Source organism: Melanaphis sacchari, unplaced genomic scaffold (assembly GCF_002803265.2).
Source record: "Melanaphis sacchari strain LSU unplaced genomic scaffold, SCAv2.0 Contig27_pilon_pilon, whole genome shotgun sequence".
In the NCBI taxonomy this organism is placed as follows: Eukaryota; Metazoa; Arthropoda; class Insecta; order Hemiptera; family Aphididae; genus Melanaphis; species Melanaphis sacchari.
The window spans coordinates 2,817,013-2,830,161 of NW_020271152.1; the positions used below are offsets into that span (position 1 = coordinate 2,817,013).

At 24.5% G+C, this 13,149-nt stretch overlaps 1 protein-coding gene and 1 non-coding gene across 2 annotated transcripts; both read right to left on the reverse strand.

The window, feature by feature from the left end:
- Nucleotides 1–356: 356 nt before the first annotated feature.
- On the reverse strand, nucleotides 357–3,403 carry LOC112595424 (eukaryotic translation initiation factor 3 subunit I-like). Its single transcript, XM_025340625.1, has 6 exons — nucleotides 3,055–3,403; nucleotides 2,729–2,975; nucleotides 2,517–2,666; nucleotides 1,737–1,864; nucleotides 716–916; nucleotides 357–653 (listed from the first exon to the last, which is right to left on the reverse strand). The coding sequence occupies exons 1-6, from the start codon at nucleotides 3,055–3,057 to the stop codon at nucleotides 405–407; spliced, it is 978 nt and encodes a 325-aa protein (XP_025196410.1). The 5' UTR covers nucleotides 3,058–3,403; the 3' UTR covers nucleotides 357–404.
- Nucleotides 3,404–3,939: 536 nt separating this feature from the next.
- On the reverse strand, nucleotides 3,940–4,061 carry LOC112595552. Its single transcript, XR_003114727.1, has one exon. It is a non-coding gene; the product is annotated as a U5 spliceosomal RNA (small nuclear RNA).
- Nucleotides 4,062–13,149: the final 9,088 nt, after the last annotated feature.

Below are 13,149 nucleotides of genomic sequence, written 5' to 3' on the forward strand. Positions count from 1 at the left end.
TGAAGGTATCAGTACATAATTCAGAGGCTATTTGATAAATAGAAAATTAAATAAATAACTGGCTTAATTTGTGCCAATTCATTACAGAATAAAAAATATCAGTAAATTTTATTGAACATGAATTACTGAATGTAAATTTAGTATGTTACAAATTTGTTAGATGAAGACAACCAATTCTGTTAACGTTTAAAAAGTTTTTTTTTTTAATAAGCTTACTTAAAAATTGGAAATTTTAAGTATGATAAAATACATAATTGATAAATAAAATATAAGCCTAGGATTTATCAAATGTTAAGACCCAACAACATAGACAAGTTGTGATAAGATAAATTTAAAATAATACATTTTGTTAGATATTTAATTTAATTATTTTTTATTATTGAAACTGACACTTAAATAAATTATCAATAATCAAATTTAAATTCTTTATAAGACGGATCAAATGATTGTACTCTAATGAAACCATCCTCTCCACCGGTACTAAAACTTTCACCATCTGGATGGAAAGCTAGTGAATTTATTGGACCGAAATGACCTTTTACTCTTGCGAATTCTTCTTCAAAAATAACATGAAAGAATCTAGCATCAAATTTGCCTGCTTGTGCTGCTGTTGTTGTTACATCCATAGCATCTTGACCACCACCCAATACCACCTTAAGAGAAAAAAAAAACAATATTGAAAAATTTTAATGTAAAATATGAACTATTAACTAACATGATCATATATTGGTGAAAGTGAAGCACTATTGACAGGACGTTCAGTGACATAAACTTTGTGAACTGACAAATTGTCTATATCAAATAACTTTGAGGTTTTGTCCTTTGATGCAGTAACAAACATAGTACCTTGTCGGTTCTTTTGCATGTCGTTGATTGATCCTTGATGGTCTTTAACAGTTTCTATACTTTTTCCAGTCTAAAATAAACATAAACATAATGTATAAGATATACATAGGAAAATCTCAATAATTTGAACACCTCTAATTTTATTTTGTCATTTAAAGTTCAATAAGTTATAAATGTTATAATATTACAGTGGAGCCTCATTTAACAAATCTCTATGTAAAGAAATAATTTATGGAACTAAGAAATTTTCATTCAAAAACGCTTTTGTTTTAATTATTGCGGTGTTATTTTTTACAACAAATTTAAAAACTATAGTTATTTATTTTTTAAATTACATAGTTGTCAATTAAATAAATGAGAGTATGCAATCATACTTTGTTAAATTGTATTACCTTAGATTATTGTTATTCAATTTTTGATATGCAACAGATGATCTATCAATAATAAAATAAGTTGTGGATTTTAGCACATAAAAAATTTACTAGATGATATCTTAAAGTCATTAAATAAGAGCAAACATTTTTATAGTTAAAAAGGTACAAAAGTTGTCCAATAGGACATCAGTTAGTTTTTTAGTAACAAAGAATAAAAAAATTATTTACAAATGTACTTGATATAATTTAAATGTATTAATTTTTTTTTAATTTATTTATTTATATTATACACATATTTGCAGAAATTGTACATATATATTATTTCTATTTAACAAACTTTTTTCAAAAAACTTTTTTGTTAAATAGGGATTCCACTGTAGTTAAAAAAAAAAAATTGATAAATAAATATATTGAATATTCAGTATATTGATATTTCCCTAAAGATTCTAGTTATTACGACACAACTGTATATTATCTGATATATAATTTAATTTGTTTTCTATGAATTATACACACTCTCAAATCCCATTGAGTAATAGCACCATTTTCATGTCCAGTAATGATTGTATGGTCCAATGTACCCCAAATTAAAGAAGTGACTTTGGAATTTGGTACAGTCATTTTTAATATTGGTGCACTGCTTTCTATAACATAAATGTTTAAAATATTAAATATATATTATATTTATTTAATAAATATGTTTAAAGAAGATGAAGATAGTATTTAGAAAATATAATAAAATTTAATATTAATTATTTTCAACTTAAAAGAAATATGATATATAAATTATCTACAAATAGGGAGATAACAACTTGAATAAATTAAAAGAAAAATTAACTGAAAATATAAATAATAATTTTTTCTTAAATAGGTACTATAAATTATTTATTATAATATGAGTCTTATACTTGTTTAAAATGTATACGTTCATTACATACTCAAAAAATATTCAAAATTAGACTTTTAAAAGACATTTCACTTCTCTAGTGTTTAAAATTATTTTATTCGTGTTAAACTATAAGCCATCTAAATCTAAAATAATACATTGCTATATAATAGTATCTATACTTAACTTATGTCTTACAAAATACATTAATCCTATATGTAACTTATACTTAATTTTTTTTAATTATAATAATAAATTATCAAATTAGTTACAGTAAATCCTTAATTTTCTTGCTTGATATTCAAAATAAAAACTTTTAATTTAATTTTTATAATTTATTATTTTCAAATATTTAAAGTTTAATCGATAAAAACAATAACTAAATAAATATAACAAACCATATAACTTACTAAAAGATTCATCATCTCGAGCATCAACTATAAAAATTTCACATTCTTGTTTCATAGCCTGATCTGTTGAATAGCTGGCGAGATCAGCTGAATAGCTGAATGAGCATGTACGAACAGCTGAATTACTACTAATATTACCAATTTCCACACCTACATATAATTTTAAAATTATTAACTTTAAAGTTATAAAATAAAAATTTCATTATCATTACCAGTTGCAACATCCCAAAGTCTTAAGGTGTTATCAGCAGCTCCGGACAAAAACTTTGTTGTTTTCCAATCAACGTCAATACACCACACAGCTCCAGTATGACCAATGTACGTACCAAGACGTTCCCCGTTCAATGAATACCATACGTTTGGGGTTACATCCTTAGCAGACGAGAACAATAAATCACCTTCTCTGTTGTATTTAATTTGAGTAATGGCACGCTCGTGCCCTTGTAACATTAAAGGTTTCTGTATAACAATTTCAAAATAACATAAGGACAAATATTTAAAATAAATGTATTGAAAACATACTCAAGCAATAACTCACCATGGTAAACAGTTGAAGAGAATTTTTATATTTTTATTAAAAAAATGTATAACAGTAAAGCCGGATTCACAGCTACTTCGCCGTCGCCTGTCGTGTGGTGTCCAAAAGTCGAGCACGTCCCAACTCAGGAAATGTCCCGGTAGATCATGGTTAGTAAATGATACCATGATTGTAACGGCCAATCAGAATATGATAAAAGGCACGCGACACGAAGCTGTGAACCCGACTTAAATAATTATAAGCTCACAGACACATGTATACGTATTGAGGAATGGCTGTTGAAGAAAATTAAAATATTCAAGCTTCAATATGGCTTATAGGTGAGAACCGGAAAATCACGCGATACCGCGTCAGAATATGATAAGCCGCGAATAAAACAGTTTCACCAATACATAGACTATAAAATATAAATTTTAATACCAGCTGACACTGATCATAACTATACATGTTAATACGTGTTAAAATATTGTGTCGAAGAGGTGTGTGACAACTTCGTGATCACTGGTCAACACTTTCCAACCGGCAGCTATACTCGTCAGTTCTTTACTCATCATTTAATACAAATATAGTAACAATTTAACGGCTAACTAAAAACTTCGATTTTTAATTTCCATCAAAAATATAGAAGTAAACCACACAATATTGTCAAATTGTGTACCGGATTAATTTTTTACTACTCATTAACTGCGAGTAACTTTTAATTAAAACATACAGCAAATACAAGTCTAGACTAAAAAACTTTTAAAAATGTGACGCATAACATAATGGTTCACTAGACGCAATCAAGTTACTATTTGAAAAAAATATATGGGGTGTGTAGTTTACTTAAATGTCAGCATGAATACATAACATGGTTTTAAGTTATTTGAAATATTGAGCAATATGAGCCCGACCGAAATCAGGCAATTTAAAAAATTGTTTTTCTAGACTCCTTTGAGTGCTCCCCTCCACGGAAATCTTTAGTAAAAGGCGAAAGATTTTTTCGTTTTGAAAGGGAACCGGAGTTGTTTGACACAGGAGTTTGAAGAACTAAAGTAATGATTACAAGTTATACAACATTATGAGAATATTCGAAATATGGATTACAAAATCAGATTTTATTTGTTTTAAGTAATACTGTAATGTAGAAATAGATTACTTTTTTGTATTAAAAACATATATTTTATATACCAATATAAGTTGCTATTACTTTTATTAAGAAAATCATTGAGTTTTAAACAATATTATTCATTTTTTTTAAAGATAGAAAGATTTCACGCCATCTACCGGATTCAAAGTTAACTACTCTATCTTCAGACTACAACAAGTCTAATGTAATGTTGTTTTGGGCTACTTCAATCAGATCATACTGAGGAACTAAAAAGTACTTGCTCTTACATTAAATACTTATAATTTATGGTATAGCTATAGCTGACTGTTAGAATAGGTAATTATATTTACTATTTATAACAAAATATAGAAGTAATAATGTAGTTATTAATTAAACTCATTTATTGTATTATTATATTAGTAAGACATAAATTGTAGAATAAATTAGCAAAACTAATAACAAAATATTCAGAATAAAGTATTTATATGATACAATACAATTTCAATTTTTAAGTACATGCCATATGGCTATATAGACAATATTTATACAAATAGTGACTAAAATAGTAAAATATATGTAGGTAGGTACACTATATAATTGTATGTATAGTCCCTATTTCCTATCTAAATACGATATTAATTTATTTACTATTATAATTTTATTGAAATAAAGATATAATAACATCATTATTGATTGATTATTTTTTTGTTCTTTGAAATTGAAATTTAAAATTTTAACAAACAAAGTCAGGGACCAGAAAATTAAAAATAAGTTAAAACAAATATACCTACAAATATTAATAATAAAAACCGCTTACTTAACATCATGTCCATTTGCCATACATTTTAGACCGTTCAATATCGCACATATTTTTTCTATTGTTAAAACGGAAAATTTGGATGGTAGATAGAAAATTAAAAACCGCGTACTTACATTTAATTGACAATTATTAAAATTTAATTATTTATCATAAAAATAATTCAATACTTAATAAGATAAAACAAAGTATAATATTATATAGTAAATAATACTTTGATTGAAATCAATTTACATACTAGTTTTTTCAAATATTCTTTTAAATTAGTTTTATTACTTATGACTATGATTTCGATTTTAAGGATAACAATTTGTGAGTGCCAAACAATGCTTGATTATATCAGTACCTACTTAGGTTTAAAGTTAAGATAATTAAATATTTTGCTTTGATCATTATTTAAAATTTTTTACCATGGATTTAAATTATATTATTTTCTTTAGATACTCATATTATATTAATATTGTTGTTTAGAAACACTAATTTATTTGGGTCGTGTATACTTTATAGGTACTTTATACACATTGCGCAGTAATGCTACTAATCATTATTAGGTACTATTATTAGTACCTATTTAGTGTTATTTAGTGCGTATGTACTGTGCTAATGTATTCGGAATCCATAATGATAAACACGTCTTGCAATTTGTGGATACGAGTCACATACTCGCATAGCATAAAAATTTAAAGCTTACTCCAATGTATTATGTAGATACTTATAAAGTAAAACGATTAAATATTTCTAAAATGTTTATTTTATTGTATTCTACAATTGTAATAATCATATTATAATTATGAGTCTTAATTGAAAAATGACAATGAAAATTAATAGATTTAGTCGGTTTAAACTAAACCATTTAGTAACTATACCAAAATAAAGTTTTGATATGGATGTGTAATGAAAAATATTTACTTTTATAATATTTAAATAAAAATAAAAATATTATTTTAGAAAGTATAATTAATGTTTGAGTTATTTATTATCATTTGTATCTATTGGCTACTTAAGTATTCACAAAATATTATAGTTTTTTTGCTATATTTAAACAAGTAAGACACTTTTTATGAAAATAAAAACTGGTCAATCATGAAAATTGTATATTCATTTATACGTTAATAATTTGAATAACTACCTATTTTACATATTTCGTTATATTAACTTACCATAGATTTATAAAGTATAAACTGTGATTTATATATGTACGTATTACCTATTATTTATTTTAATCTATTATCAACTATAAATTCTATAAATGTTCATAATAATATTATATTATTTTAAAGTAAAGTAGGTAATATAAATTAATAAAATTATAAATTAAAACTACAATCGATTTTAGTCTTCTTATAAAAGTAGATACATAGGTATTTTAAAGTGCATAGTTACTTTGATCACATATATCAAGAAAAAATAATATTTTTTCTTACCTTATTAATATAAAGATATATGATATGCTTATTATTTTGTTTAATCAATTTACTACAGTTCAAAGAAAATATTTTTTCACAAAAAATTATTGTTATGTACAATCAAATTAGTTTTTTTTGTGGTATTACTTGTTTTTTTTATTTTTTTTTATCGTTTAGCTTTTAAACATAAATTCATATAAACATGAATCTTTTTTTCTTTTGTGATTGTATGTTCGTGCTTATTGATGATGTATCATTGTATCATTATAACTTTATCACTTACGTGTTTTTTTTCTAATAACATTTTATCATAACATATTTTATATTTTTATAATTTCTAAATAGAATTTCATATAAAATAGACGATTTGTAGATTATAGATTTTACTGCGCAATAAAATTTCAATACCTATCTATTTATAAACGATTTAAATATTATATTGTGTTTTATTACCTAGTATGCATATAATTATACCTTTGCATATATTTTTTTTATTTTTATTAAGTACCTATTAGCTTAAAAATATAATTTAACTATAAATCAAAGTTGGCAGTATTGTCGTTTCTAAATTAAAAGTTGTATGACGTGCATTGTTTGGGCTTAAAATGCATTTTTAAATACATACTGTTAAATAATTATGACTGAAGAACTCGCTCTGTTACCACTGTATGCGTATGTATGTAGTATTTAGATTTCGAGCGTAGGTAGATACTTCGTCTAGTGTCATTGACTAGGTCACAGTAATTATATGTATGTGTTAAATTTGAATTCACTAATAAGTTATTATTGTTTACGAAATAAAAATTCTGTGCAAATAACGAAATAGGTTGAATAGTAGGTATATTTTTATTCTTTAACGTTAGTTTATTTTCTTAATTCGATAGGCAAATTTAAATTAGATAATTGAATATCGACGTAGAGTATAAAATGCAAATGTGTTCATGATTCATTACCTATAACATTAATAAATATAAATTGTCTAGTCTTTTTATCAAAAAATATGTATCGTGATTTGTGTTAAAAATTATACTATGACTTTTATAAATACTTAATAACTGCTTAAATTTTTCGAGTCTTTCATGATTAATAATTTTTGAATAACAACAAAATATCTAAAACTGTTATCATTTGTGGAAAAAACGTTATTTTTGTTTAAATATTTCATGATAACTTCATAAACATTCAAACTTAAAACATTTATATAATAATTTGTTGTATATAATTAAATGTTTGATATTTTATAATCTTTGAAAGGAATTAGACCGTGATCTAATCTAGTAACCATTAACCTATCGAATGTTAATGGCAATTAGATACATCTAATCTAATGTAAAATAAAAAATGTAAACGTATGTCAATGTTGCATTAAAATATTTTTAATTCTAAATAAAATAGTATTACTATAAAACTATAAGATTTGTCCAATATAGATTATAGAAAAGTTTAAACATTAAATAGTAGGTACTTAAGATTTAAGACTTGAGTACATATTATTTTTAATTGTTGTAAGTTAAGCCGATGTTGCGTTCGAAGATTTAATCTTCAACTTCGAAAGTGATTTCTGGTAACAAATTACATTTTATTGATACTTTGAGGGTTCAAATTAGAAAGTGATGATTGAATTTAACAAGGAAAGAGGCAGCAAAAATGAAAAATAAAAAAAAAATTCAGAAGAACTTGAATATTTAGTATAACAACCAGTTTTCAACTAAATAAATTTAATATTTTTATTGAAGTTAAAAAATGCATAATTCCAGGTATTTGAATTTTTTTTTAAATATTTATGTTAACATTATCTTGATAATAAATAATATAATTTTCAAAATACTTTTGTTCTCTTTAAGCTATTAATAAGCATTTAAATTCATAGAATATTTTGTTTTTATTGGTTTTACGTTGATCAGCATTTTTTTTTTTATTTCATGATCATGAACCTATAATTTTTTATGTAAAACTATATTAAATAATTTTGACAAAAATTGAAAAATGAAATAAAAATAAGTTACTTTATTATGTATACTAATGTAAATATATGTATATTATAAAATATCTTTAAAATTAGAAATAGAAATCGACGAATTGTGTCCCCCTTTAGAATTGTTTTTGACGGTGTATTATTTAATTCAAATTTAAAACATCCATAAAAATGATCTAGTCAATGACGATATAAACTATTTAAACCTACCATACCTATATCAGAATTATTTCCATGGTATTTTTTTAATCTATATTGTTCTACAGTAGTTATAAAAATTAGAAACGAATTTAACAGTAATTTTTTGTATTGTACGAGAGTATTTATTTACATACCTGATACCTATTTAATATAAATAATAAATATTATGATTGTTTAAATGCATGGTTTTAATATATTAAATAGTGTAATACGCGTAAAATATGTAATTTTTGCCTGTGGTATTTACCTATATTGTTTATCGTATATAAAATGACTAATGTAAAATATGTATATTATTTCATTTTATGATTTAATCGTACCTTATTGTAGTGGTGTAGTTCGTAGGAAGTAGTAATACTGTATGGAGTTTTAAAACAATTATTTACAGCTCATGGTTGTAATTGTTATAAATTATAATTGTTATAAAAATATAAGCCTACTTGACACTTACGAGTACATATTCTTGTCAAAACATTAAATAATATTTATAGCAGGTGGATTATCGTGAATTTTTTTTTTAATGCTGTAGCAATAACAGATTTGTAAAAAATGTGGGACAGTCTTCTCAATTACATAATATACATATACATACATTAATATCTAATGAGCTACAAGTGCCTACAAGTAGGTTACCTATATTTGATTGACGCAAAATATTTTCTGGAAATGGCTTACTATATTATTTAATTATAAATTTAATAAAACTGAATAATTTTTAAATAATTAAGAAAAACTTATAAAAGCAGCAAAAAAGCATCCTATGAATAATTAGATGTTGATCCACTCGTCTCCTTCACTTAGAATATATTTTTTTTTTACTGTGACTTAAAGAACCTACTATAAATAAGATATTTAGTAGGTACTATTATAGTAGTGCTTAATGACAAGCTATACTTAATACATAATACCTGTTATACAATATAGCCTATTTAGAAAAAAACTAGTTCCTCAATTTTTTTTATAAGTATGTAGTTACTAGTAACTAGTTGGTACAAGTGTACAAGTAGATATATAGTGATATATATAATTTATTTAGAAATTAGAATGCATTTATCTATCATTTGGCATAAAATTATCAAGATAATGATGTAAAATAAGGTTTTAAAATTATATATTATGTTATTACTTTTGAGGACATAATACGAGGACATATTATTTAACTAAATTAACAAAACAATCTTAGAATGTATAAAAACAAAAAACTATCATAAATTATAATTTCCTAGTTAATTAATGCTACAAAAATCAGATATATAGGTAGGTATTTATTAATTAAAAAAATACTTTTTAAATAATATTGTGCGTGCATATACTAACAAAGTTTGAACAACTAGGTAAATAAATTATATATTTTTTTATTCGATCCTTAGCAAAATGTATATTTTTAATCTTTCAAATAAATATTAGTGTAGGTAGTACTCACAATAATTTATTTTGTATTTGAAAATGTTTTTCATAAATTATGCGAGTGTGAGATATATTTAAGCTTAAAAATAAAATGTTCAACATAGGAAAAATCGGAAAAAAAATTATTTTCTAACTATTGTATAATTATTTTTATTTGATTTAATTCAAATTGGACAAAACCGCATTAAACATTTATTTTTAATAAATAAAATTTGTAGTATAATCAATAATTTTAAATTATTTTTATTGTACAATAAAAACTATACTTGTTATTAGTATAAAAAAATACAGTATTCAAGTATTTTCGATTATTTACTGTTATCAAATATTGTTCTCATATTTTGTAATGCATAGTTAATTTTATCATTTGACAGCTAGTCATGTTTAAATTTAAATTGAATTAAGCATGAGATAAATTATTATTAATTTTTTATTAGGTACCTACTTTTACTAAGAAATTCCTTATATGATTGAAATTATTAAAAATATCTTTATATACTTCTACAAGAATTTCTCTTAGAAGCTTGGAAGTTGAAGTTTTCTTATTATACAGTTGTATTTTATTTTTATAAAAATATAATTTTATCAAAGTTTACAAAAGTAAATTATTCTTATTTTATTTAAATTTAAATTTTGAAAAATTATTTTTTCGTTGATAATTGCAATATTAATGATGTAAAATATATCAAGGCTTTTGATTTTAGTATTCCGACTAAAAATATCAATAATTTTAAATAAAGTTTTACATCATAAATACTTATTATAGTTATTGTACATGTATACTGCAGTGGCGTAACTTTAGTCAAATTGAGTTTCAGAGTGAATTTTAATGAAAAGGTCCTAATTTAATTTTTACGCATATCTTTGTAAACGAAATACTTGTTCGATTCTAACATATTTTATGATATCAAATGATTATATAAATTTTTTCTAATTAAAAAAAAAATAGTATTTAAATCTTATATAATGTTTAATTTTTACTAAGATATCATATATATACATACAAATTTTTATACTATTATTAACTATTGAATATTAGTTAGTACCTACCTATTACTTAAACTTATTAAAACAAATTTAATTTGTATTTCTTATGTAAAAAATTAATGTGTTAAATGTTTATTGATATAGGTATTTAAGTAATAGAAATCTAACTAATAAGCAATGACCAACCAAAGTTGAGAATCTACAATCTTGGTGGTTCGATTAAATAACTTATTTAAAAAAATATCTATCATATTATATTTATTAACTTACAAATAATAATATGTGAATATTTAAGTGTAATTAAGCATCAATTGATTCACATTGGTATAGTAAATTTGTGTGTATAACGAACCTTCAATTTTCATAATTTTTTTTTATTAGGATTCAAATGACTTCTGTTATGCACAAATTATATAATTGTATGTACTCAATTTGAATACCTACCTAATAAGGTTAGATAATAGATACAAATATTATGACGAATGAAGTGAGACATTTTTTTTGAGTTTACGATAGAACGTTTTTACCGTTGTCACCTTCCATTACGTAAAAAAGTCGAAGATCGTTGACAATATAAAACAGACACCCTCAACTTTATTTATGAATGCATGATCGACTGTACACTATTTATATAATTTGTAAACACATTAATGCTGATTCCAGATAGAAGGTAAAATATAAATTTATAATAAAGGTTACTTTATACTTAATACTTACTCGTATTTTTATATTTTTTTTGCACCGTGTCATTAATAATTTTACTTTATTACTATTAACGTATTGAACCGTATGTTAACTATGTTATGACTTATGACAGTTTTTTCATAATAAATCAAAATATTATAACAATGAAATTTGTAATCAAATATGGAAATATTATTGATTTAGCTAACTGGTAGCCTCAGTGATCAATACTTCCAGCCATAATCCTTCTAGAGATGTATTGTGCTACTACGGTTATGCATTCTAGTAATAGCATAATACCTATAAGAATTATTACAATAAAATATAGCAATGTAGTGTGTAGCTTATTAGCCAAGTAAAAATAATAGATGTATCATGGGCATTTGTTATTGTACATCAGGACGTTTTTTTCATGCAAATTTGAGTTCACATTGGTACTATCCATAATAATATATTTATATTATTATATAAATACTATAATAGTTTATGGGTCTAAGATATTTAAACTGCATTATGTTTGTGGTCATAGTACTATAGCAGTCATTGCATTGCAGTGACGTATAACGTATTTCACACGATAGGATGCTCGATAAAGAGTTAAAAGAATATTATTTTTTGTTTCTTATTTATGATGTAGACCTTCTACCTACACGTAATCGGTTATAAAGACGAATAATCGGCGTTTATTGCTAAATACTTATGCATATAGTTGTGGATTATGTTTATACCAAAATTGTAAAGAACTATTGTTCATATTAACTTTTTGCGATTTTAAGTATTTTAATCTATATTGTAAGTTTTAAATATTTACACTTTACAAACCTTAGTTTTTGTCTTTTGAGCATGGTTTATTATAATTGACGATCAAAAAAGATCTACATGACGTACAAGTAGTAGGTACATCTCAACACCCATTACCCAATCGTTCAGCATTTATTGCGGTTTGTACATATTATATCAATTCGCCATATTTATAGTCATTGTTAGTTGTTACGCACTTAAATCGACCGTGTACATAAATATAATATAATATGAGCTCGACGAGTGATATGCATGTATCGTATCATATTATACCAATACCAATCGTTTCCGGTTTCGTGAAACGAGTTGTAAAGTTGTGGCGCTCGTGTCGGATGCGGTTTTTATTTTCATACCAAGTTATTATTATTATAAATATCAATTAAATCGATGGGCGACGTCGCACCGCCGAGAAGCTACCGATGTCGTCACCACTGCCATAAGCGGTGGGAGTCAGGGAGACCAACGCCGCGGCCGTCTCGAACAGCTGATCATACGCACGCGCCGCAACCGTCGCTCGTGCGACCGTGGGCAGTCAGTCGTCGTCGTGCTGTATTGACGTTTGTGTCGGCGAGTGCGACCTCATCGAGTTCGCAACCGTTTATTATTCTCATTAGAAGACTGCAATAATAATCATTTTTATAACGTTTTAATCCTATACTTACCGTTTATTTTTTTTTTTACTTGTGGGGTTGCCTCATAATATTTTTATTTACTTGAACTATTTACA

What these genes read in the sequence shown, in the direction of transcription:
- LOC112595424 (XM_025340625.1), bottom strand. An exon ending in ACTTTGGGATGTTGCAACTG is followed by an intron (nt 2,667 to 2,728) that starts GTAATGATAATG and finishes AATTATATGTAG; the next exon opens with GTGTGGAAATTGGTAATATT. An exon ending in TCGAGATGATGAATCTTTTA is followed by an intron (nt 1,865 to 2,516) that starts GTAAGTTATATG and finishes TTTATGTTATAG; the next exon opens with AAAGCAGTGCACCAATATTA.